This window comes from Anoplolepis gracilipes, chromosome 4 (assembly GCF_047496725.1).
Source record: "Anoplolepis gracilipes chromosome 4, ASM4749672v1, whole genome shotgun sequence".
NCBI classification, from domain to species: domain Eukaryota; kingdom Metazoa; phylum Arthropoda; class Insecta; order Hymenoptera; family Formicidae; genus Anoplolepis; species Anoplolepis gracilipes.
In genome coordinates this window covers 12863883-12886197 of record NC_132973.1, presented here as the reverse complement: position 1 = coordinate 12886197, position 22315 = coordinate 12863883, and the positions used below count along the sequence as shown (strand labels likewise).

Genomic DNA, 22315 nt, shown 5'->3' with positions numbered 1-22315 from the left:
GCGAGCGACGATTTCGACATTATTGATATTAAATGTTACATGCGACGTATTTGTCGACTGCGTTAATCGTCGAAAATAATCGGCCGCTCGTGCAAGCGCGTCCCGCCGTATCTGCATAAAACGCTTCGCTCTTTCCTCGTTTTCAATTATTTACGCTACGTTATGCACGTACCGAGTATACATTCTATAGCTAATTAGAATAATGCAGAAAACGATGGCGACGTTACAATGCCGCAGCGCACTCGGTAAAATTTATTCAATACTAACAGCGCTAATTTTACATAGGACTCTTGATGAATTATTAAAGTCTCGCCCCTTCTCTTTTCCCCCGTTCTGGGAGAAGTATAGTCGAGGGTTACGTCGCGTCGGGGCATTTCATGCCTTTTCTATTTGGCCGTACGCCAAATAGCAGCCTTTTTGATTAAATGAATCGATCCTTGTAAATGTCTAGCTTGTATTATAGCTTTTACCGTTGCGCTATGAAACTTGCAACTCTTTCCTGAACACCGTAATCATAATTTCAGTTTAGCTTAACGATAGAATACGGTACGGATTTAATAAATAAAATTCGCAAGTACATCGGATAAAGTACCTACGCTTACTCTGCTCAACTAATTAAAAGTTAAATCGTACACTGCGTACAAATACAATTTCTTTTTCGTGCCGGTGTATAATATAAGCAGGAGAATAATTTAAAAAAAGTCTCTAACAAAAAAAAAAAAAAAAAAAAAAAAAAAAAATACCGCACCGAGATTCGTGAAGGAGACAGAGAGACGTAATGGAGGAACACATGTGATACGCGGGCGTGGCATATATTCCGACGTTGCTTCCGACAAAAAGCGAAGCAATAGCGGCGAAAGATAGGGGAAGTAAGAAGCGCTCCCGACCTTATGAACCCACCTCGTGCACGTGACGTCATTATTGCTTTGCATTTATCGGCGGAAGGTCCTACGGTTCGCCTCGTAAGCGAAGGCGATATCGTACGCGCGAATTCGTCGGGAGCAGCTGCGAAACTTTAAACCCTTACGCGAATGTTGGCGGCAAATTACATTTCCGCGATTTCCCGCCCCACGCCCCGACCTCGAAGAGCCGTTACTTACTTACAAAGCGCGCTAAGTCGTAATTCCCGTAAAACTCCTCTCCCGCCGAGCCTGAAAGTTCTTTAAACGCTCTCGCGTAAGGGGAGAACCTCTTTGATCATAATCTCGCCCCGAGTTATTTGGGAGCTCTTGAATTCCAACGCGCGGCCGCTCGAGCGATAAAGTCGCTCTAGTCGAGAAGAAATCTTTTTTTCTGTCTCTCTTTCCGGATAAAAGCGATAGGGTGGGAGGAAGGGAAACGTGGATAGATCCGCATCTAAGAGCGCGGACTTGGACTGATTATCTCTGTGGATCGTCGAGAAAGAAGCTTGCAGAAGATCGCAACCTGCTTGATCTTCCTGAACTAATGACCGCAAATCGGTGTTTTTTCCTCCGCTCGTGCTCGTCGTCGCGACATGGCAAATAATCGTTGATCACCACGAACGCACATTCATCTAATTACACCGTCGTCTAGATCGGCGAACAGGTGTTTGAATAAAATCGTTGGCGAAGGTTAATAGGCAATCAGTGTGCTGTACGAGAGAAGATACCATTTCCATTGCTGGCGATCCGTTTCATCGCAGAGATATAGAGCAATTTCATTTGAATCGCGTATAATCCATAGATTACAGATCGTGTTCCCCACGTTTTCTCGTCCGTGGCAAATGTCGCGACGCGGACTAATGGGTTTCTCACGAGCGGAATATCGCCGTAGATCGTACGTAAATACAATCGCAAATGATTGTAATAAAAAATATTCCATAAAGGAACGTTAAGACTCTCGTGCTGCCGGCCTCGATAATTCTTTGTCGGACTAATGCGATCATCGTCACGCGAAATTGTAGTGGAAAAACTTGTCAGCAACGATCGTGTGTCCTCCGTATGTCGTTACTTACGTGTGAGTCTCCGCGATCTCGGTTGTCTTCTTAATAATTCTTATATCTCATGACCCTTCTATCATTCCTTCATTATCCGTTCCAGTCCGCAAAACACCAAGCATGACTCGGAAAAAGAAAAGCCGCTTTCCGATTCGTCCCGAAAGGATCTCGTCGGGATTTCTTTATTTTGTTCTTCGTCTATCTCGCCTTCTTTTCACATATCCGAGGGCGCGACCAACGAGAAGGAGAAAGTCCCAGAACTCAATGCGGGACTGATTGGCTCGCGCGATTGTCCGTGGTCCGCCGATTGTCTTGAAAACGTCGTCTAGAAAAGGAATCCAGCTAGAGTAACGTTGAAGTCTCGAAGGAAAAAGAAAATAAAAGGAAGAAGAAGAAGAAGAAGAAGAATATAAGCGGACAGAGCGCAAACAGAGAGCAAAAGAAGAAAACAGAGAAAGAGATAGATAGATAGATAGATAGAGGAAAATGGTAAAGGAAAGTGACGGCGCGATTTCGCGAACGCGTGACCGCGAGAGATGGCAAGGGACCAGCGGAAGCGAGACGCAGAAATCTCCTTGCTTTCTTCCATTTTATCCCGCGGATCTGGATTCATTCGGACGAACGGCCAGCCAACCATCGGGTCGCCCTCTAATGCTCGGATCTTTATACGCTTCTTGGCCACCAACACAGTCTTTCGGATGGAAAGAACACTGCGTCGCCGGCATCGATCCTACGAAAGTAGCACGACTCCTTTCCAGCCGGCCCGAATCGCTAAGATTCTCGAGGCGTAGTCTCGAAACAATTGTACACCCGCTACATTTCTTCGCAATAGGCTCCTTTGTTCGTGAGAGGAAGGAGGAGCTCGCTTCTATCTGATTCTCTTCCCATTATGCAACCAAGTGGCGTCTAGGTTTTGCTAGGTTCTCTTTGCCTCGTTCTTTGACCTCGATGACAAATGCAACTTATATTATTCCGTACAGAATCTTCGACAAAATAGTTTAATTTCAAAATTATATAAGTAGAACTATTTCACGCAAGATACTATTTTATACGTCGCTTATGGTTGCCTTCATCAGTTAACTTTAATTTTAATTTAATTATACGGACAGCGGTTAAACTACGATTAACATTAACGTCGCTGAAAGTGGTGATTAGTTAGTTTGAAAGTTCAATATACAATGTATGTTTGTGTAAACGAGATATTCATTTTTCCTTTACACGATAATTGTGCGAGTTTTCGCTACAGTTAGCAACAAACAACAATTTCTTTCCAGTTTATTTCCAACGATACGCTCGATGCTCAGGAGGGATTTCTTTTTTGTCGTCTTGTTTCCGTAAAGAGATACCTATATGCTCGATGAAACTCGAATACCTCTCTGGTAAACGGAACAGTTAGGTTACTGCCTATCTGAAAGCGGGTAAATACAGCGCAACGCGCGAAGATGCGACCGGTTTTGTCGCACCTGCTCCAAGGACTTATTTCTTCCCCCCTTTCTTCCGCTTCTCATGCATACGCTGTCCCGCATAATAATCCTCTCTCTCCTCACCTTTCAATGCTTTTCTCTCGTGTCGCTTTCTCAGCCTTGCACCTTGCATATTTGCACTTGGACCCCTCGCAATATTCTGTCCTTCCAATTTATTCTTGTTCCCATTTCTTCTGCTGGTGTATCACGCATGATAAAACGTTACGTTAAAATGCAAACGTATGCGTGGACAAACATCGGTTTTTTTTTTATTGCAACTATCGCTATAAAGAAGAGTCGATACAATTATTATATATGTATATGCAAATATAGTTTCAATATTTTATAAAGAATGGTCAATGTTTATATTCGAATTTATACATACATGCAGTACACAGGTCAAATTTTTTTATTAAAAATTAAAAATTTTGTATTTGTTATACGAGTTTCCGTTTCTTAAATAAATTGCAATTTTTTTCATCAAGATAAATAAAAAGGTGATACGTATCCAAGTGTGTATAAAACATATATGCTTTGTTCCAACGGTTCTGTGGCTATCACATTGAACAAACATAGCTTCAGTGTATGCAACAGCTGTGTATAATGTCGAATGTAAAGGCAACGCGTATGACTGGAATTGACAATTCGAGTCCAGTACATCGTCCCAATGTGCAACACGATGGATTATTTCTAACGAAGACAACGTCGCTACCGTTTCGTGGCATGTAATTTCAGGGATTACATCGGCGCACCAAATTTTCGGAAGCGAGCAAAACGTAATTGCCTCCGTGGTGGAAGCATCACGTTAACGATGCACGTGCACGTGCAGTGAAGTGTGTTAGTTGCTGCACTATAATTTGATTTGTAAAAACGTCAAAATGTATCGCGTCTTGTCTCGCAACAAGCGCGCGCGTAATTTCGCACGTTCATCACGCACAATAATTTATCGTAATTACTCGACGATCCACTTTACTTGATTTGATGATCGTCGTTGGTACGTTTCGCTCTGTTTAGATACTGTACATCGATATGCGGTAACTGCCTCGTATCAATCATCTCTTACCATTTTTATATCTACTTTTTGATGTCTCTCTTTCGTTATGCTATTACATAAGGGAAAATGCAACGTCTCGAGCATATCTATACTTGATCGTAAATGTAGAGAACATAATATTTGGATATTGGTTCATGAAAGAAGTCCTGGATATCTAGGACATATCATTCAGCTGTCGTATTAGATTGACATGCTTGCGTTCTTGCAACACTTTCTTTTTAGTACTATTGCTCAAGAATGTAGACGAAGATATCGGTGTTTTAGACTTTGAAATTATTAATTAATTATTTAGAATCACGATACGGATTCTACGAAATATATTTATGTGTGTCGTAAAGATTCATTTAAATTTAATAATATAATATAAGAATTTCGATACCATACAGAGTTATTTAATATTTAATTAATTATAGTCGATTCAATTATTTTAGTCGATTCAACGAGCGAAACGATGTGGCGTGCTTTGATCAAGTGAGCGTAAAGGAAGAGTAACTTTAATATGAAAAATTACGATGAGGTTACAAACTTTTCCTTTTGCCTAGAAAAATGTTATTCTTTAGAGGATAATAAAGTGTGCGTCTTACGCTTTTCAGCAAGTAGCATGAATCTCTATAATGCGATGTTTTTTCTTACTTCGGCGACAGAATTGCGGTGCTCACAATACGAAACATTACTAGCCGTATATTAAAGTATAAAGAGACATATATGTCTTTTGGACTAAAGTTGGAAACATGATGCGCACCGTTGCAGTACACGTTATATAGCTTGGTGAGGCGAGGGAAAAAAAGTTGCGCACTTGATTCACCGTAAAATTCAATATTGTGTCATAACGAGGCAACTTTGAGCACAAACGACGTGCGAAACATTAAACATCGAGGTCGAAGCGGATGAGAATAATTGAATGCATTATATCATCTCGTTATATTTTTACAAACGTGAATTAATTTTTTTCCATACGTTTGAATTAAAGAAGAAGCCGGTTTGATTCAATAAAAGAAAATATGCAAGATGTAAATTTTCATTTCCTTTTCAATTTCAGATCGTATTCTTGGAAACTTACAAAACGGTAGCACAATCAAGGTATTCCGAGATACCTTGCGTTCGGATTTTGCTTTCGTCGGATGCAATTTGATTTTATTAGCCGACAAACGTGGCCTTGTGGCGGTACTTTATTGAAGTGTTGCATGAAAAGTGTCGCAAAATGCTGGGAATTCTGATAGGGGCAAATTACGCAACGTGTGCCCCAGTTCCAAGAATTTCTTGCCCTTCCAAACACGATCGAGCTATCGAAATGCAGTATATCGAATGAAATGAATTTCTCTTCTCCCTCCCGCGGATTAAATCCGACCGATTCTAACATGCGGTCTCACCAAACTCTCTAGAGTCACTTTCTTCGTCATTTTCATACATATATCCGACAACGTGTCAATTATACAGCAAATTCTGTCGCTCGCATATTCACACCTTATCGCATGTTTGTTGCCTTTTCCCGTTACCATCATCATTATTGTAACAAGCATATGATAAACATCGAGGCTAATGGTTAAAGGTACACAAACCGCCATTGGTTTCCGCGTTCACCATATCCGCACATGCCGGACTTGTTAAATAATTTACCACGGAATTGGTTCTGTCGGAACAACTGATACGCTTTATATGTCTATATGTCCTATTTCCACATGTCTCTATCTTTTTATTGCTTCATCTACTTCCGTCTAATTTTCTCCCGAGGTCTAATTTTGGTTTACCTACTCTGTTTTCCCTGTATGTACATCCGTCCCCCACCCCCTCTCTCTCTCTCTCTCTCTCTCTCTCTCACATTCGCTCTTCGGTTTGCCTTCTTCGTCGTACTGACGCATGTTTGTTCAGTCGGTGGTTTCGGGGGCGGCGTGACGTCGTTTTCCCGGATGCGGCGGTAAAGGAGCCGGTACCACGTTTGCACATCGCCGGTGTTTACACGCGCAGCTACGGACGAGTTACTGACGTTACGAAGTTAAACAGGCTGGCGGGGATAATAATTGCTATGAATAAGCAAAACTTATATTCTTCTTAATGGAATCAATCATCGTTTATTAAGAATGCCAACATCGACGATGAATTCATCCTTCTGACAAAGTTGCGAATGGAGAAATATACATGAAATTATTTGTATCCTCGGGGGACAGTTTAATTGCTACGACAAATGAAATCATTGTTTGGGAAGTCTACAATTTATAGGAGCCCAAACTCTAAAAGTTTGGTAATTTGTTCCTTTAAAAAAATCGATTTAATTGCGAGCAAGATAAATGTCACATTGACGGCTTGACTCGTTTGATTAGTTTTATATAATAATAAGGATTCGTATTCTGTCGTTCGTAAACATCTTCACACATCCTTTTCTTTGTATTAAAGTTTGCATATCGTACTCACACACTGTTTATACTACGGAAACTAGGTCAAGTTGATGGCACACTGAAGAAAAAGGAAGGTGGTAACGGACTAGCTATCGAGAAATGGAATATTCGTTCAATGTCCTGTTTTCGATCTTTTCTCTTCTTCTTGTGGCGGTTGAGAAAGTACGTAAAGAGCATTTTGTCAAAGTTTTCCCAGTGCATTATTTATCCTGGCAGAAAAGTCGCACTTTGTGTTTGCAGGACGGCGGTATTCGTGCGCAAAAGTACCAATCATCTGTTCTTTATGGATTCGCATAGAATACACAAGGATACACGATTGTTAGTCAAAGATTAATAGTCTTAGCCTTTTGGCGAGCCTTGAATCTTATCGAATGCAACATGTTCGTCTTTCTATTTTTATCAGCGCCGAAAATATCGCTCGAAATTTTACATATTGCACATGGAAAATTTTATTCTATTCGGTTGCATCGTTCTTCTATATTCAGCGCGAATGTATGAAAATATGCGAAATACAATTTCCGGGGCTTGTGTCAGTACATCCTTGAATCGCTATCCACCTACTTTCTTGTTGTCGTTTCCCGATGTGTGCTGGATTCTATCTTCTGTATGTTTGCGAAGTCGTCAGTTTGTCAGCGACGCCTGAATCTACAGGGAAGAAGTCGCTTTTACATTTGAGTACCCTCAATGTTTACAGGCGAAGCTTTGATTAAATTACAAAACTCAAACTATCAAATTGGCGAATGATCACGGTGCAAATTGAGTTTGCGTGTTAGAAAATAGTTGGCAAAAAACACAATATTATATTGTTTCATCATAACATGTTCGAGTTATAAAAAAATCGAAATAGTTTGATATTTGGTGAAAAATGCTAGATTGCTATTTTTTATTCAATTTTTTTTTTTTTTACTGGAACAATTGGGCGCCAAAAACAATGACGAGCACAAGAACATAATATCAACGATCACAATTTCAACGATCGTGTAAATTACTGATTATTAAATTGCCGTTATCGGGAAACGACGTCAACAATGTTGATCCATCTGCCAATCCCCGTATCCGCTACTTCGCATCCGCTCCTCGCAGTATGTTTAAATCCGCATGCACCGATCTCGATGTATATGTGTACACGGCGTGAGTAATGCGATGTATTACCGATCTACGACGATGCTCGTGTTTGCTTTGAATAATTACTCTGGGATCCGCGGATACGTATGTGTTTCGCGTTACTCGAGAAACGGATATTTGCCACGTTCTCTCGAGTAAACGTGATACGCGCGTGCGAGAGTACGACCACACCGCATGACGTACGTATATGTCGGTATGCATACGAAATACATAAACGTCGTCCGCATGTATACTATATATATATATATATATATATATATATATATATATATATATATATACTATATATATATATACTATATATATATATACTATATATATATATATATTATATATATACGTCGAGTCTATCGATGGCTCATTGTCTAAGTCATCAATTTGCGGGGTTCATGAGAGGATTTAACGAGGTAATAGGACTCGCTGGTGCGATCAACGTTTTAATTGCGATATTAATACAGTCTTCTTTTTTTATAACTTAATTGGCACGTTCGCGACTGATTATGTGCATGCGGTCATTAACGCCGCGCGAAATACGGTTTCTAAATATTGAACGTGCCACTTTAGTGACGTAATAATTTTTGCAAAACCGCCCTCGTCCGCTTGGTCCACCCTGGAAAATTATGATACCACGCGTCGTAATACCGAGTTGTGCCGTAAAACTTATCGTAGTTTATTTTTGGCACAAATGTTTACGTAACATATTTTTCTTTACTCATGATAACGCAATAATTGTTTCGCACACTTTGCAACCGTTGTATAACTTTAGCGGTGCACATGATATGCGCTCGCCAGTCATGTGAATATTCAGAGTCACGTATTAGAGGAGGGCAAAGGTGTGAAAGCGGAGCCACGTGCTCGTTGCCGTTGTTAACGAGTTGTTCCATGCGTACGGCCATTCATCACCTGGCATTAATTACATCGTATCATTAACACTGCTATCGTCCGTGATGAATCTCAGAGCTTGTGCCATCTAGCACATCTGGATTTGGATGTGCTCGGAATTTGGGTCGTCATTACGCGAGAGAACAATCGATCGCGTTCTATAAATATCAAAAAATTCGATTCTATTCGGAGTAGTAGTAAGAATAGTTTCGCAGAAGATATATGATATTTGACATATTATTGCATATCGAGAAATAATAATCGCTCAAGTTGCTATTGATACTTAAATCACAATTATCGTATTGATTAATGATTAATTAAAATATTTGCATAATAAAATACTTTTATAAAGCTGTTTTATATGCGATCGTCGGACCAGATTTAATTCTCTCGATAAACTTCAAATTATGCAGCGGGTAAGCCAAGCCACGTTTTTCCTCGCTCGTCGCGCCCGGCGTTGACTCTCGCAGTGGAAAAAGCCGATACATGTCGGCCGCGCTCGCGCTCGCGCTCAATTAATCTCCGCCGGCGCGGCGGACGACGATGCTCGTTTCGAAGGTAATTCTCCTGTCACTCGTTACATCTAAGGTCAAAAAGGGGAAGGATAACGAGATCGCCGCGGTCGGCCAGGCGAATGTTAGGCGCCAGCAGGATTGATGAGGCGACTATGAAAGTCAATAAAATCGCGCCCGACGATTGACGGCGTCAACCACATAGATCACCGGTATAAATCGACAAGTAGACCGATTAATTGGGTTCACTCGGTTGTGTGTGACCCGTCGTGCGTACCGCACAACAACTTTTGTCTCTATACACTCGACCTTGCGTTCGTATAAGCACGCGCATGTGCGTGTGTATCCCCTGTCCCGGGTTCGGTCAGCCCGGATATTCGACCAATTTGCAGTAACTCGATCGGCGCCAACGGTGACTACTAAAACTCCAAATTTGCGGTCTCGTTGAGAAAACGTACGGTCGTGTTGTTATCAGACAGGGGTCCAGTTACCGTAGCCACAGAGACGTGACGGGACAATGCGGGTCCTTGCTTAAAAATACGTGCATTCTGTTGGAGAATTGTCGTGTTGCATGTACGCTGTCTGTAATCTGTTGCGATTGGTTAACTGACTGGGAATTTATTGTACAACATTATTGTACAGTTTTCTCAATAATAATAATTTGTTGAGTAACGTAATAGAAGACAAGTTTTTTTTTATCCAAATTAGAATATCGATTAATTATATTATTATGTATAATACGAAAAATCTGTAGAGAATTTATCGGCAAAGTATAGAGCAAACCGAATCTCAAGATAACATTCACAAAGAAAAAATGATATCCTTTCATAAAGATAATTTTGTCGCTTTTTCGTATTTTTCAGTGCCAATATTAGATGTTGTCGCAGTGGCTGGTTATGAGGTTCAGATACCCTGCGACATCGACCCGCCGATTAAAGACGAGACGGTCATCATGGTATTTTGGTACAAAGATGAAAGGGACGGCGGGCCGATATACAGGCTGGATGCTCGAGGGAAACAGATAGCTCAACCGAAGCTTTGGTCGGATCCGTACGTGCTCGGTGAAAGAGCGGTTATGAAGACAGACGTAAAGCCTGCCGAGCTGCAGATAGATCCATTGGAGTCCACGGACGGTGGTGTGTATAGATGTAGAGTGGATTTCAAGAATAGTCCGACGAAGAATCAAAAGATTAATCTTACAGTCATAGGTGAGTTTTTGTGAAAATTGAGAATCTATTTTTATTGCGCTTGTTAATCCTAGAAAAATTTACGCTGATTTTTAATTATTTGATTTCTTCAATAAATATATATATTAAGTATGTAGGCCTAAATTAAATTCATGTGTATAATATAAAAAGATAATAATGTTTGTAAAGAAACTGTTTTAATTTTTTTGTTTGCAATAAGTTGTCATAAGCAAAAATATTTTTATAATAATAATTTATTAAAATTTGATGAATAAAGAAATGTAAAAATTAATTATGATAATTATCATTTTTATTAATTATAATTAATTTCGAAACATTAATTGCAATATAATATTTATCATCCGTTTCTTTAATTTTTGCCAACAAGATAATTAATAATTAAAATAGCAAAATACGTTATATAAGCACAAATCTAGAAGTGCACGTAATGGATCGAGATCTCAACAGCTCTCATGAGATTAATTATTCATTACTTTTCTAATTATCTGTTATTGTGACAAAATGTCGCATTTTACGATGCGTAATTGTGGCTTATCGAGCGACGTTGGTGGACAGATTGCTTTATGAGATTTTAATTGAGCGGTGCATATAGACGTCTACTTTTCCATTTATTCGTGATTTATTTACTTGGCATTATATTTTTTGTATTATTTATTTCCTTATATATATGTATACGCGCGCTCGAGTGCATAATCGTGGTTACGGTAGTAAATCGGGGAAATAATTTGATTTGTCAACCTCACAAGCTTCTGTGTAGCGGGTACGAGAAAGTCACGTGGAAATAAAGCTATGAAACGAAACAAAGTTACGAAGTCGAAAGATGCGGTTGGATCGGTTCCAACGAACTGTACGAACAAACAGCATTGTACATTTAGTCATAAGAACGATGTAACTTCTATAAGCCGATATCTAATACGATTTCGAATCAATTAATTGAATGTCATAGTACTGATTCAACAGGTGTTAATCTCATCTACTGATGTGCTGGTGGAAAAAAGGAAATCAAAGAATCGGCCATTACGTATTAATTCCCATTTTATTGAGAATCGCTATCCACCGTAACGATTTCGCGATACTAAAGCTTCAATAACATTGCTCGGATACATAGAGATTCAGATATAATTTTAAATCAGTTTGAATAATGATACATACGTGTGTGTATAATTATTGTATTATTTTACCAAAGTATAGATTTATAATGAATGTAATCGATCTCGGGATAAAGTGACAAGGAGATCACGCATACAATATGATAAGGCCACATCGATATCACAGAAATGAAATACTATGAAATTCAATTTGCTGACGCAGTGCCGCCGAAAAAGCCGATGATATATACCGGCGCCAGCAGGAGTCTAGCTAAAATACCGCAACCGTTTAACGAAGGAAGCGAGATGTCCTTATTGTGCGAGGTAATCGGAGGGTCGCCTCCGCCAAAGGTCACGTGGCATTTTGAAGGCAAAATTTTAGACGACTCTTACACGCAAGAACATGAAGACATAACGATAAATAGATTGGATATACGAAAGGTCACCAGGGATTTCCTGAGGGCGAAACTAATTTGCAAAGCGAGCAATACTCAACTTATATCGCCTGTGACTTCTGAAATCATCTTAGACGTGAACCGTGAGTAATTATATTAATTAAACAAAATTATCTCAAACAATTACGAATAATGAAATAATTTTATAACAGTTTTTTTATTTGACTTTTCGCTATACATAATATATATTTCCTTTTTACACTGTATTACATTAATCCTGTTGGAGAAAAAACATTAGAATAACTATAATCAATTGTTATTATTCTGATTAAAATTAATTAATTTTAACATTTATTATTAAAATTAATGATTTAATATGTATGCTTGACTAACTGGATGGAAGAAAATAGAATATTATCACGATGAATATTTTATATTAAATTGTATACTGTAAAATGATTATTTTTTACAGTGAAACCACTGATAGTCAACATTACGAATAAGCGATCGCATTTGTCGGCGTTAAGGACCTACGAGATCGAATGTATCAGTTGGGGTTCTAGACCGGAGGCGGTGATCACCTGGTGGAAAGGAGCTCATCAAGTCAAACACATGGCTAGAAATGTGAGTATATCTTTCGCAAACGGACAACTATCGTGTTTGACGTACGGGAAGCAATGACATTTGTGTCGCGACGACGTGGATTCTGAGTTCTTCGTAGTTTGCAGATAATCCGAACGTCACGAGAAGTGTGCTGAGCTACGTGCCGACCATCGAGGATGATGGAAAGTTTCTGACGTGTAGGGCAGAAAATCCCGTGGTACCTAATAGTGCCTTGGAAGACAAATGGCTTCTGATGGTATATTGTAAGTAATAATCTTTCGAATGTTTATCGTAATATTATAATTTGAGAGACTTTTTATTAGAGAGTTTTAAAGTGAAATAGAAAACTTGACTTAATTAATAGTTTCAATTTTATTATTTTTTATCTTTTGTTATTAATCAAAATGTTCAATAATTTTATTTTAATTTACTTAATTTCGTTATTTATTTGAATTAATAATTGTGTACTTTCGATGCTTTCAGACGTGCCGGTGGTGAGTATTAAGTTAGGTTCCAGTTTGAAGGCGAACGACATAAACGAAGGTGACGATGTCTACTTTGAGTGCGACGTACGAGCCAATCCGAAGACTTACAAGTTACTTTGGTTCAAAGATAACAAGGAGTTGCATCAGAACGCCACCGCTGGGATTATTGTTCCCGGTGGACAGTCGCTGGTACTACAGAGCGTGACGAAAGCCTCCGCCGGGGAATATTCTTGCATGGCAGTCAACGTCGAAGGGAAATCTACCAGCAGATCGGTGACTCTTGAGGTGATGTGTGAGTATATTCTGTTTACATTCAATTCGATATTGCGATCTGTGTGGCTTGGAAGTAAGTTTGATAAGCTTCGTAAAAGTACATTTTTAATTCATTATTCGAATCCTCCTGGTAAATCATTATTCTAATTTTATTACTACATTCACTTTCATATCGCGCGACATTGTCGATATTCGATAGAGCTGATAAATGTCGTTTTTACTTTAGAAGCGCGTCAATAATAATCGGCACTTGCTGCGTAAGGAATGAAAATCGCTGGCGTGAACCTCACGACCGCCCTTATTTTTCTCACCGAAGCGCCCGCGTGCCCTACGGTAAATTGAATCTACCAGCTGGCGCCTTCGTATTTTCAGACGCGCCGATCTGCAAGGACGGTTCTTCCACCCAAGTGGTCGGCGCCCTGAAGCACGAAACGATTTCGTTGGTCTGCGGCGTACAGTCGAAACCGCCGCCTACGACCTTCCACTGGACGTTCAACAACTCCGGGGAGCTGATGAGCGTACCGGCCACCAGATTCGCCCAGGTCAAACCGCTCAGTCTCATCACGAGCAACTGGCACGGCTCCAGACTGAATTACACACCGCAGAATGACATGGACTACGGCACGGTCGCCTGCTGGGCGAAAAATCGAATAGGGGAGCAGAGGACGCCCTGTCTCTTTCAGATCATCGTCGCCGGGAAGCCTTACCCCTTACAAAACTGCACGGCCCTACAGTCAACCGGACCCTACGCGCATCGAATGGGTAAGTGAGCCGAGCCAGGAGGGTCCTGGAACCCTCACAACGACCTGCTAACTGCGCCATTACGTCCGGCCATCATCGTCGATGACGCCTTATACCCTTGTTGCGCTCAACAGCACGTTTCCTTGTCTCCCCCTCGAAAGACGCAATCACCGTGAAAACGTTCGTGAAATTAGTCTCTCGGTGTCGATTATCGGTACTTATACAAACACAAGATCTTTGTTTTGAAATTATTTCGATTGAATAATAGACACAATATTTTAGAAAGAAATTATGATTGTTAAGAAAACTAGAATTTTTAAAAACGATATTTTTTTCTTTAAATTAGTAAAAACTAATTTATTTTGTTTCTCGAGTTTGAATAATTTGATTTTCAACAAACGAACGCGCGCGACTCGAGTAAAACTCATTTGAAAAGTCGCCTCTGAGATTCGTTCAGATTTACGATCGCATTAGCGAACTAAAGATTTATAGCTAGTTTAGAAATGCAATTCTCTTGATTGTTAATTACGGTTTCTCGATATGCATTATACATCGTCATTTTTATGTCAAAATCACAAATGTGCAATTTTATAATTCTGATTACTTATTGCAATTTAATTCGCTCAGGTTACTATATAAAAATATTTATTATTTTGAATTGATATCTCAAGTTTGACGTGATCTACTATTACTATCGCATTCGCGTCTCTGGCGTAGAATTTTTGCCCAAAATTTAACAAAATGATATTAGAAAAATCGAAAAATGTTTGCACATTCGTGGTATTTAGCGGCATAAGGACGATAATATTTGGTTTGACGTAAGTCTGAGATTATTACCTAATTAATTCGAGCTGACCGTCTTTAATCGACGCCATTGAGTACGACAATGCTCACGTCGGCAAGTAATTAGGTCTAGTGATTCTGTGTGTTTTTCTTCCTACGGGAAGCTTAATCTCGAAATGTGTGCGTCCATGTGAAACAGGTCACGAAGACTTTAAAGCCACCGACTCGAGGGACGCAGACTGGTTGATCGTCAGGTGCTCCGAGGGATTCGACGGTGGTTTGCCCTTGACTAATTACGAGCTGGAGGTCTACAGCGAGGAGAACGTTTATCATGCCAATACCATCTACCTGAATCACACCGACAGATCTGGCTCATCCGGTCCAGTTTTCGAAGTTTCTGGCTTAGAACCAGGACGGAATTACAGACTTCATCTTTATGCCGTCAATGCCAAGGGTCGGAGTGATCCCGTCGTCTTGGAACCGGTTACGCTCAAAGGAGTAGCGATGTATACCACTGGTGAGTTTTACTGCCTTTTAAAGTCCCGCTTGATATTCTAATAATATAATTATAGACCAGAGTGTAATTCGACATCGACATCTCGGATAACGGTAACTTAAAATGTTACGTGTATCTTTGCCAATTACTTAAAACGGTTGAGTCGATTAAGTGAATGTTCGTTCGCCGCTCGCGGGATGCGAACGAGTAAACTTTTATCGACAAATTTTACTCTCTGAATAAAGTCTCTAGAGATTATGAAATGTCTCTTGAGTTTATTCTGGGAATATCTTCTGAGCTATCTTTCTACCGAATAATTTCGAGTTATTATTATTGGCCTTAATGTATGTAGATTGTATTACGTCGATACAGAGTGTTTGCCCATCGTGATTAACCTGCGTACCTTCATTATGTAATCTTAACATCAGAGGCGAAATAATAATGAGGTAGGTTAATGAGCGTTAACGACTATATATCGTTGGAAGAATTTCAAAACGTTCAAGTCCTTAATTGAACCGAATAGCACGATGGAGTTAATTATGCACGTCGTAAACACTTTTGTTTATTGTCGCAATCGTACGCATATTTGAATTAGTTTCAAAATGTTTGCTTCTTACTTTAATGTGCCTTCCTTATATTTCTTATTCACGAAGGCTTTACTTTAAATTCTTGCTGTTTTATTTTAAACGTTTTGTTCGCTGCTTATTTTTTTTATTTTTATTTTTAAAAAATTGTTGCGTGAGAACGGCATATAAAAATTTATTGACTGTTTCATTACAGCTTTATAAATTTAATTAGCTTTATAATTCGTATTTTATTATACATTTATCATCGTTTTCATAATATGTCATATATTATTGATATAATAATAATAATAATGTATTTCACTTTTACGATTAAAACAGCGCTAAAATATTTGATAAGCACGTTCCGCTACTTCGGTTATTTTCGATTTTAATGATAGATTTTGCCGAACAAGTCTATTTCGGGTTCGGAATCGAGGTTTCCTGCGATATTTCTGTCGTCAAGAACACGTGTGATACAGCAATTCTCGATTAAATATTAATCTGTAACGATCGGAGCGCGAATGCCGAGTTGCGCATTGACGTCACTAATCAACAACTTCCGTCGAAGGTTCTCGACGCAATTACACGAATCCGTCGCCGCTTTCGAGAAAACGTGGCCATCGCGACCGTGAGAGAAATAGAGAGAGAGAGAGAGAGAGAGAGAGAGAGAGAGAGAGAGAGAGAGAGAGAGAGAGAGAGAGAGCTGTAACATTCCCTTTCACTCCTCTTCCTTCTCTTCATGTATCTCGTTTCTATCTGCGGACCTTGAATTAAAATCCCATAAAGTCTAAGTCCCTTTCCTCGACACTGCCTCATTTCAGCTGCATTTATCGTCTTTAATTTCCATCCTCATGGTTTATTCATGCCGACTCGTGCACGCTGTGCTCCGCTGTGTGGAAACGTGTGTGTATATCGCTGTGTACATATACTCACGCACGCGTGCACGCACGCGTACACGGATGCTGTCCTGATCGTGGCGAAAGCTTATCCTGAATCCTGACTGTGTATACGTCACTACCACCGTCGCGTATCGGGAATCGTTCGAAGCCCGTCAAACGCTCCCGAAACCCTCGGCGCCAATCCCTTCCGAGCGGCTGTTCCCACAGGGGTGGCAAACATCCTTTCTTAACGGTGATGGTGAAACGCTCGCGTAGGGAAGGAAAAGGAGTTTTCCAGCATCCTGGGATGATGGACAACTGCATTCGCGTCCTCATTCTTGACTGTACACATTCGTGTATGTGTCTCACGATGTACATATGCACACATGTACATATACGATGTACACATAAGCACACACGTACACACACACACACACACATAGACACACACACACACACACACACAGAGAGACATGCACACGATCGTGAGAGACCTTTCGTTGGCTAACGAACCGAGGCGTTTTCTGAATTCCAAAGAGCCTGGCCATCTCCGTCCGCGAACCCGATCCTCTGCTAGCCTCTTAATCTTTGCTTCCGGAAGCTGCCTGCGTTTCCTCCGTGATCCAATAAGTACACGGAAAAAGCGAATCTCGTTTACTAGACACGTCGGGACGAATACCGCCACCGGACGCTACCGTTGATGTCGTCATCAGTTCGAATGTCCATCCTGATGAGGACGAATGTTCTTTGCTGGCCAAGAATACACGAATACACCCTAGGAAATCACACGTTCTGCGTGCAACGGTCAACTATTAATCCTACGACGAATATACTATGTACAATCAGTGGAAAATTAGATTTTACTTTTTTAGCGATATTTTTGTTTAAAAAATCTTTTTAAAACAGAAGTATCGTAATCAATGAATAATTTTAACAAGTTTGAAATTCAACATGTTACAAATATTAACAGCAAAATCAGAAAATCTGTGCAAAGTACATTTTTCCAATTTCACAAGTTTCTCAATTTACTTTGCCATTTTTCTGAAACTTTAAAAATTGAGCTTATCAATATTATATCGATTTCGTCTCTTGCATTGTGCACGTCTTTGCATCGTATGGATTTTCGCTGCATGTAATGTTAAAGAACAGCGTAATGCACGAACGCGAAGGTAAAAAGCGTCTTTTGCGACACAAATTGCCGGTAGGAAATTTGCCGTTTAATGGAAATCGATTCGGCGGAATACAAAAAGAAACCGGGAGTGCGTTCCCATCGTTACGCACTAATTCGATGTGGCTGATTGCCGCTTAATTATCGAATTGTGACGTGCGCACACTGTCGATGGTCCAAAACTAACTTGACATTCGCACGATCAATAATATTCGCTCCGTGTTCATCTCGCAAGTATCGTTATCGGATAGACTAACAAAGTTGCGCGGACTCTAATAGGTACATTAAACAGTAATAGAATCGATAGAGTGCTTTTTTGCATTAATATTCACGTTTATCAACAATTATGAAGGCCGTGTAAAATATAATACTAAATTATCAGATATTAATATTAATTTTATTTATTGAATCTATAATTTCATTACAATTATAAATTGATTCTTATTTTGGCTGAATCAGCAAAATGCACTCAGTAGGAATAAACCATTTTGGTTTAGCAGCAAATTAAATTTACCTGGGCAGCAAATTTATTTCCATGAACAAATTTGTTTAGTAACATTTTTCTAGTTTTTATCAACGAAGCCAATTTGATCGTAATGTTGAATAATTGGTTAACTATATTGATCACTTTCACATCGAATATGCAATAAACGATTTCGCTACGTCAACAAAATTCTTTCTCTCTCTGCGAACGTCGAGCATTATCAAAAGGAAGAAATATAGTAGTAGTCCTTCACGGATTACGCCAATTCTTTCTCACATTGAAATACGTGAAATCTACCTTCGTAAATCTACCTATTCTATTATCATCTTAGAAGTAGCACCACTAAATACATCCACTAATGTTCGAAAATCGAAACGTTCCGTTTTGGGAAATACAGCTGGAGACGTTCCCACGCGAATCACGTTTCACGCTTATTGTTCCCAGGTCGCGGAATCTCGGACGAGACGACCGATTACAGCCTCCTGGTGGCGTGCTTTGCCGGCGGTATAACCGCCATTTGCATTCTGATCGTCGGGATAACGTTGACTTTGTATCGTCGCAACCATCCGTCTTCGACGACGAAGACTCAGACGGTGACGGCGGCGGCAACAGCGGAGGGGGCACAATACGAAGGTAAGGAGAACCGGCCGACGGTGCCGCCGGCGACGAACGAGACTCACCGGGACGAGCTGAAGGAACGAATAAACACGGGGGAATCCTTACCGGACGACGATCCGGACGTGATACCGAGCAAGGCCGTCGAGAGACGGCCAGACATCTTCGAGCCGGGCTACACGTCCGGTAAACCCGGGCTGAAGCCCGAGCGAGCGAAGGATGCCTTCAGGTGTCTCGAGGATCTCGATTATCCGTCGCCCGCATCGGTGCTGCACGCCAAAGACTCGTGGATCTATCCGAACGGTTATACGGAGAGGAACGAGAGCGGTCTGAGTCCGATACGACCGAGCACGTTGCCGGTGCATCGCGCCCATGACATCTACACGAGGAGTTTGCGTGTACAGGAAAGTTGTATATAAGAACGGAGAGGAAGGCGTCGTTCTATCCTTCGCCCGCATTGGTCCGGGTCCTTCGATGCTCGCCAAATCGTCGTAAATGCGATTAACGACGCTTGTAAATAGACAATAAATATCGTTAAGGACCTTCCTCTTCCACCCTCATCGACATTCCTATTCTTGTTTTTCACCTAAGGATAAGATATATAGCCGTTAGTTTCGTTCTAAGAAAAACGTGATACATACTTAGAACGTCGTTGATCGAACGTCATCGATCACGTGTACAGAGACAATAATTTCCGCCGTTAAAAATTTCCTTGTCACATCCTTGTCTCTTGTCGGGAGCCTTTCTCATAAAAAAAAAAAAAGTAAAAGACGAAGAAAAAAAAAAGAAACTATCCGCGCGAATGTCTGGAAGAGCGTACATGGTTTTGTCTACGGATGTTTTGTCGTGCTTCGTTAATTAAATGGTCAAATGGATATGTATATGTAAACGTTTGTATATACGGATAATAAATCTTGTTGTTTAATATGTATATCGCCGCCGTCGTCATTTATTAACGCGACGCACAATCAACGTGAGACTCTGGCCGCATCGTTCAACGATTAGATCGACGACGAATCAACTTCTGCATAGCCAAAGTTAAGGTGAGTTTTAAAAAGGATCAATTTATTCTTTCAAATGAGTTTGGCATTTTATTTCGCATTTATCTTGAACTTATTATTTCAGTTTAATGTTTCCTCGACGTGGCTAAAAATAGTTCATTATTGCCCGACGTTGAGCCGTATGACACTTGTCGGACATTTTTGCGTTGCTCGCGTGCTTGCCACGCTGACAGTTTGACAGATTGGTGAATTGGTTCGTCGGACGATGGTTAAATTGGCACTTGCTAACAACGTCATATGATCGCAATATTCGCACGCGATATAAATGGCCAAGTCGTCTCGATTAAAGAGAATCAAACTTAACCCAATTATAAATAAATTTGTCCAGCGTACGTGTGTGTGTTCGTGGACGGGGTTAAAAATATATCGCTAAATAATATTGCGTCGCATCGTTAAAAGATATACCGGGGCAATTTCTGAAATTCGTGACCCACATTATGAAAAGGATAAAGTAAGGATTCCGAGAGATCGAATATCCGATCCAGAATCTCTATACTCTATACATATAGATGACGTGTCTGATCGCGTTGAGTGACGCTGCAACCGCTACAAGCTATCCTTAAGCCGCGCGCGACTTTCGTTGTTTACGCTATTTCAGCAACGCCCGTCGACACGACGGGTTTGCTCTCTGACAGACTTCCAGTAAGCCGCTTATCGCTGCCGGTTGCCGCCGCGATAAGCTAGAAATCGACGTAGACGTCCTGCTGTCTGTGTACCGACGATGACGATGGCCTTGTCAAGCTCATAGGCAACGATAAATCAAATCGTTAGGACAACCCCTCGAGCCCACATCGGTCCTCGTTCCATGTCGGGCGGAAATAAACTGCCAGATATCCGGGATTCACGGAAGCAGGTCCACGTTTGGGGTAGTCGAACGTTCGATAAACTAGGAAGTTTGATTGCCTCTTTATCGATCTAACCGGTCATCCTGATCATCGTCCTATGAGATACGTCTTGCGAAATAAGCTGTCGTATACGACACTCTTTCGTCCTCGAATTTTCTTATTCCGTCATCGTCATCCAGCCAACCGTTTTCTTCCCCAAGTCCTTTGTACACGAAGTGACAGAGACAGATCCCCTGGCAACACGGTTTGGGACGGTAGTTTTGGATAAACAAACCATGATCCTAAAGAGAGATATGTCGTCGTCAAGTGGATGCGGCATCGTTGACAAGCCCGTCGAGAATAATTTGACGACTCTTATACACGTAGTACACGTCAGCCTTTCGAGAGTAATTCTTATAATGTTATGACATCGAAATGTTGACTGCAAAAAATTTACAGCACCAATGAACGATCTCCGAGTGCTATTTTTAAAGTGCATGTGTGTGATTATTAAATTTAAAAGATATAATTAAATTAATTGACTTTACATAAAAAAGACTTTTAGTTTTTAAATTAAATACAAAATAAAACTTTAGATTAAATAAATTATTTTTAAATAAAATAAAAAAACAAGATATAATTAACTTTAGATTAAACAAAAAATATTATAGACTGAATAAAATAAACCTTTTAAACTTGTACAGATTTTTCATATCAATGTTAATGTCTTAACATACTTTTACTTTAATATTTGATAATATTTCTGATGAATATTGGTTTTGTTTTTACTGGATAACATTAGAAATGCGAATAAATTATGAATTATGAATTAATAAATATTGATTTATGAATTAACGAATATTGAATTACTTTTCTTTTGTCTTTATTTTTGGCTAAGTTTTGAAAAGATAATTAAGCATTAATGTTTTGTAGACAACTAATCGAGTGACATTAAATATACAGGAGACAAAATATTCGAGGTTATCCAATTTCAAGTTGGAATGTTTAAAGATATATAAACGGATGAGAGAAAGAGGAAAATTCTATTTAGACACAGATTCGCGAAATTCCACCGTTGAGATTTCCTTGTTATCTGGAGAACAACGGTGATTTCAAGCGTCAAAGCGTCAAGAGGAAATTAATTACTCCTTCTGACATTAATAGACGTGATTCTTGCATAAGACTTAATTTTGTTTTTGTCAGTGCGCGACTAAATGAAGATTGAGCACGATTGCATTAAATATTTCGTTAATCTTATTTC

General features: G+C 39.9%; 1 protein-coding gene across 2 annotated transcripts in view; it reads left to right on the top strand.

Moving 5' to 3' along the window:
* LOC140664760 (neural cell adhesion molecule 1-B) overlaps window positions 1-20100 on the top strand; it is a 29757-nt gene extending 9657 nt beyond the window's left edge. For both annotated transcript variants that reach the window (XM_072890204.1, XM_072890205.1), the window contains exons 2-9: window positions 10250-10594; window positions 11906-12220; window positions 12550-12701; window positions 12799-12943; window positions 13164-13457; window positions 13811-14200; window positions 15162-15479; window positions 18999-20100. In XM_072890204.1, coding sequence (XP_072746305.1) covers window positions 10250-10594; window positions 11906-12220; window positions 12550-12701; window positions 12799-12943; window positions 13164-13457; window positions 13811-14200; window positions 15162-15479; window positions 18999-19588 — 2549 coding nt within the window. In that variant the 3' untranslated portion in view covers window positions 19589-20100. The remainder of the gene's footprint in view (window positions 1-10249; window positions 10595-11905; window positions 12221-12549; window positions 12702-12798; window positions 12944-13163; window positions 13458-13810; window positions 14201-15161; window positions 15480-18998) is intronic.
* The last annotated feature ends 2215 nt before the right edge of the window (window positions 20101-22315 follow it).